The sequence below is a fragment of the Gekko japonicus genome, unplaced genomic scaffold (genome assembly GCF_001447785.1).
Source record: "Gekko japonicus isolate JY-2015 unplaced genomic scaffold, Gekko_japonicus_V1.1 scaffold1285, whole genome shotgun sequence".
Taxonomy (NCBI): Eukaryota; Metazoa; Chordata; class Lepidosauria; order Squamata; family Gekkonidae; genus Gekko; species Gekko japonicus.
Window position 1 is genome coordinate 472,903 of NW_015166459.1, and position 5,290 is coordinate 478,192.

The window sequence follows — 5,290 nt, forward strand, 5'->3', positions numbered from 1 at the left end:
ACTCTGTTCCCTTCCCCTCCCCACAACAGACACCCTGTGAGGTGGGTGGGGCTGAGAGAGTTCTTGACAGAAACTGCTCTTTTTCAAGAACGGCTCTTATCAGAACTAGGGCTTGCCCAAGGTCATCCAGCCAGGTGCAAGTGGAGAAGTGGGGAATCAAACCCGGTTCTCCCAGATTAGAGTCCGCAAACTTAACCACTATACCAAACTGGGTCTCAGAATGTCCCTTTACTCATACCCAAAACGCCGAGATTAATCAGGTAAGTAAGGTGAACATTGCTCTCTTGGTCCCTTTTTCCTCAGCTGGCTGAGTGGCTACCATAAGAACATAAGAGAAGCCAATGCTGGATCAGGCCAGTGGCCCATCCAGTCCAACACTCTGTCACACAGTGGTCAAAAATACCAGTTGCCATCAGGAGGTCCAGCAGTGGGGCCAGGACACCAGAAGCCCTCCCACTGTGCCCCCCCCCCAGCACCAAGAATACAGAGCATCATTGATTGGCTCCAGACCGAGAGCTCCTATCTATACCTTGTGGCCAATAGCCACTGATGGACCTCTGCTCCGTATGCTTTTCTAATTCCCTCTTGAAGCCGTCCATGCTTGTAGTCGCCGCCACCTCCTGCAGCAAGGAATTCCATGTGTTAATCACTCTTTGGGTGAAGAAGTATTTCCTTTTATCTGTTCTAACCCAACGGCTCAGCAATTTCATGGAGTGCCCACGAGTTCTTGAATTGTGAGAAAGGGAGAAAAGGACTTCTTTCTCAACCCGCTCTATCCCATGCATGCAGAAAGTGAAGAGGACCTAAAGAGCCTCTTGCTCAGGGTAAAAGAGGAGAGCGCAAAAGTGGGCTTGAAGCTCAACATCAAAAAAACTAAGATCATGGCATCCGGTCCCATCACTCCTTGGCAAATAGAAGGGGAAGTCGTGGAAGTAGTGACAGACTTCACGTTCCTGGGATCCCAAATCACCGCAGACTGTGACTGCAGCCATGAAATTAAAAGACGGCTGCTACTTTGGAGGAAAGCGATGGCGAACCTAAACAGCATGATAAAAAGTAGAGACATCACCCTGCCAACAAAAGTCCGCATGGTCAAAGCAATGGTATTCCCAGTAGTCATGTATGGCTGCGAGAGTTGGACTATAAGGAAGGCCGAGCGCCGAAGAATAGATTCTTTTGAACTATGGTGCTGGAGAAGACTCTTGAGAGTCCCTTGGACTGCAAAAAGATCAAATCAGTCAATCCTAAAAGAAATCAACCCTGACTGTTCCCTGGAAGGCCAGATAATGAAACTGAAGCTCAAATACTTTGGCCACCAAATGAGAAGGGAGCACTCACTGGAGAAGGCCCTGATGCTGGGAAAGACTGAAGGTCAAAGAAGACGGGGACAGCAAAGGATGAGATGGTTAGACAGTGTCAAAGATGCAACGAACATGAAACTGAGCAAACTTCAGAGGACGGCGGAAGACAGGAGGGCCTGGCGGGATCTAGTCCATGGGGTCGCGAAGAGTCGGACTCGACTGTGCGACTGAACAACAACAATTATGATACTGGCTGATTTGTTTTCAGTTCCCTTCCTAATAATCCAGATCCAGTAAATACTTTACAGTTTATAAGTATTGGATGCTGAGAGAAAAATATTTACTTGCAAAATAAAACCCAAGATGCCTTATGATTGGTATTAGTGAAAGTAATGGAATGCGGAATTTAAAAAAAGCAAAGTGGAGACTGAGCATGAAGACCAGGAAGCAGAACTTTCTTCCCTGCTGCTGCTCACTCTTCAGCAGACGCTGCTGGAACAACTTGCTCGGAAAGGCAGGGAATCTGGTTCCAGAAGAGAGCTGAGAATCCCTTATCTGTCAAAGACAAGCCCTGTTCAGTTGTTGTTCACAATCAGGTTTTTTTGCACAGTAGGCGAGGCTACCATCTGGCGTGCCCGGGTGGGGAGTGCAGACCCGTAGCTACAGTGGGGGCATCTCGGGGCCTGGCCCCCTGACTTATCACCAAGGCCCCCCAACTTCCCATCCAGCCCAGGCGCTCCCTTGTGTGTGTGTGCAGGGGTTAAATAACTGACGTATTTAAAGGCCCCCTGAATTTAAAAATCCTGGCTACAGGCCTGGGGGAGCATCTCTCCGTTTAGGCGAGGGCGGGGTGGCAGGCCGGGGGGGGGCGCTTCCTCTTAAGGAGTCGCTCTAGGCCGCTGCCTAAAAATTGTCTATGATGGGCCGACCCTGCATGAATGCAACCTGTACACACCTACGGCTTGCTGCAGATATTCAGGGGTGGTGAGGCCAGTGGGCACAAACCCACTCCGTTTTGTGCTCATAAAGCACACGTACTTTGAACAACTGAGCTGGGCTACCGCCTGCCAGAATAGGTAACAGTATGAGAAACGACCTGAGTAACAGAGATGTTTCAAACGCAAGTGTGATCCCTGTCTATTGGCAAGCACAGACATTTCATTTCAGGGAATGATCAAAAATGTTAATGGGAGCAGAAGTCGCCTGCTTCTTTTGTGGTAGCGCTTTGACTTGTATTGAACTCAAAAACAATGTAACTCAACATTTGCCCTCTTGGCTTAGAAAACACTTAGAAAAGCTGTAATAGCAAACGCAGTTCCACCCTGTGCTGAGACGGATCAGCATTCATCACACCTAGGTGAGTATTCTGTAGTACTGATATATTAACAGTCCTAAATGTTGCACTTGCTAGTTTTAACTGCATGTCTCCATGCATACTAAATTCATTCTATTCATTCTTAATAGTAAAACTTAAAATGTCAACAATCAGTTTAAAGGTCTCCCAGTCATTCATGACTCACTATCTTAGTCTCAGTTTACAAGTGAAAGCTTAACAATTCATATAAAATACATGATTTTCCTGGCTGACATATTAACACACCACAGCAGTTATCCTTAGCCAAGCAAAACACTACTTGAAAAATGGCTCGTTTTGCGGTTCACAATGTTGCACAGAAGCTAACTATTTGGACCCGATAAATCCCTTTCGTACTAATCATGTTTATTATTTAATAGACTCTTTTAAAAATAATCACATAACTTTACCACTAATTAGACTGCATAATAATAAATAATGTGCAATGTCTTTATTTTCTTTTGTTCAGTTCCATGTCTGTAACTCGTCTGGAGTCAGAATTACAAGCCGAGATCCAGAAGCTCAACCCTGAATTGGACCGCGTATATTTTAACAAAGGATTATAATTTGTAGCAAACTGTCCCTCGGCGACAACTAGGTGAACTTATTTTTGAATTCTGTGACAACTTTGAAGACAGTCCTGAATGTGTCCTTTCAGTTTTATCCAATTTTGAACACTGAGGTTATTCGGTAACTGCTAGAGGATTTTTAGAGTTATCATTTCAAATCATAGTTGTTGTCTTTACCACTTTGCTGCATAGACTTCAATTTGTTTTTGGCTGCAAATATTCCCAAAAAAAAGTTTGCATCAGTTCCCATGTAGCTGAAGATGAAATACCTTTAGAAAACACCACGGGCAGAGAAAATCAGAATATTTTGTTTTAGACTATCTTCCGATTTTAAGTTTCCTTTAAAAGCGAGTAACTGAGAAGCTGATTTTTGCCACTGTTTTGCGTCTACAGTTCAGATTGCAATTTCCCATCTCATGGCTTTCTAAGGTCCAGAGTATGGTTTCTGCAGCATGCCCGCTCAGCATGCCTGGGCTCATAAATTGCTTTATCACTCTCTTGATTTAACCAGCACTGACAGGGTAGAATGGAAGAACCGACTCATGCAACTTGGCACAGAGAAGAGCCAGCGTGGTGCACTGGTGAAGTGCAGCGTATTCTAATCTGGAGAACCGGGTTTGATTCCCCACTCCTCCACATTAAGGCTCCGGTCACACGGGCAGGAAACTGGCGGGGAAGCGTGGCTGTTTGCCCCGGGGCAAACTAACACGCGGTTAAGCGATCAGACCTCCTGTAGAGGTCCTGTGGAGGTACCGTGGAGGTTCCGTGGGTAGGGAGAGGTGCCGATCACAGGACACGCCTGCGCGCAACGAAGAAGTGCGCGGTGCAGCAAACTGGTTTTCTTTTTTTGTGTACACGACAAATGCGCATGCTCCGTTGGGTGCGTGTGTGCATCCACGGAGACTTGGGGGGAAAAAACCTTTTCTCGCAAGGGGACATGGGCGGGCACCGGATGCCACCGGAAACGCGATCAGACGCCCTCCCTTGCCCCGCGGTTTCCGGAAACTAGTACCTCAGAGGTACTAGTTTTTTGCTGCGCGTTTTCAGCGGGAAGCCTCGGTTGTGCCACGGAAGCGCTACGCTTCCCAGATGTGGTGGTGAGATCGCGCCCGGAAAATCCACCTGTCTTCCGTCTCTCTTGCGTGGCTAATGTTCCATGTGACCGCAGCCTAAGCCTGCTGGATGACCTTGGGCCAGTCAAGAGTTCTCCCAGAACTCCCTCTGCCCCCACCTACCTCACAAGATGTCTGTTGTGGGGAGAGGAAGGGAAGCAGATTCTAAGCCACTTTGAGACTCCTTAGGGTAGAGAAAAGCTTGGTATAAAAACCTACTCTTCTTCCGAATCCCAGTATATCGTTTAAACTTGGGTCCTCAGCCACTATACACGCAATGTTAGCATACCAGAGATCCAACAGTGCCACATTTAAATTGGGACTGGTTTAAGTCGTTCAGGGGAGAAGCAGGGATTGAAGTGTCCCCGGGTGTGAATGGAAAATATGGAGTAAAGAAAGAGTCTTATCAATAGCTCTGAGGCCAATTCACATAACAGCTTTAGTTGTCGTTATTGCTTGAAAGCTGTTTGTGTTTTAAAAAAATGGTAATAATTGGTCAGCCCTCTTAGATCATACAAAAGTGTCTAGAAATTGAACAAGAAAGAAGTATGGGATGAATCTAAAGGTTCCCTTCCACTGTGTCAAGATAGCTAGGCTTTCTTGTGGGTTAACAGGAGACTTGCGCACACATGAGCCAACTTAAGTTTTAAAAGTATTTATTTAAAACAATGATCAAAAGAGAGAAATACAAAATCCAGCAAACCAACACTTCAGAGAGTACAACAAAATAAAAAAAAACACTGACTCAAACTACCTGTGTTCTACAGCGCAGTTTCAGGAAGCATAGGCCATAAGTCACAACAAGGAATGTGGCTTCAGTTGAGGTCTGCAAATACGACAAACCGCATACAGGAGTTCCCAGAAGCTCCTAGGCTAAATTTTCCCCCAGCTAAGGTGGCAAGATATACTCTCTTTTCCTTTCAAATACCAGCTGCCCCCACTTTGTGGTCAAAA

General features: G+C 46.1%; 1 protein-coding gene across 1 annotated transcript in view; it reads left to right on the top strand.

Moving 5' to 3' along the window:
* LOC107111131 (sideroflexin-1-like) overlaps window positions 1-3,221 on the top strand; it is a 44,839-nt gene extending 41,618 nt beyond the window's left edge. Inside the window, exon 11 of the mRNA XM_015412052.1 lies at window positions 3,125-3,221. Coding sequence (XP_015267538.1) covers window positions 3,125-3,221 — 97 coding nt within the window. The remainder of the gene's footprint in view (window positions 1-3,124) is intronic.
* Window positions 3,222-5,290: the final 2,069 nt, after the last annotated feature.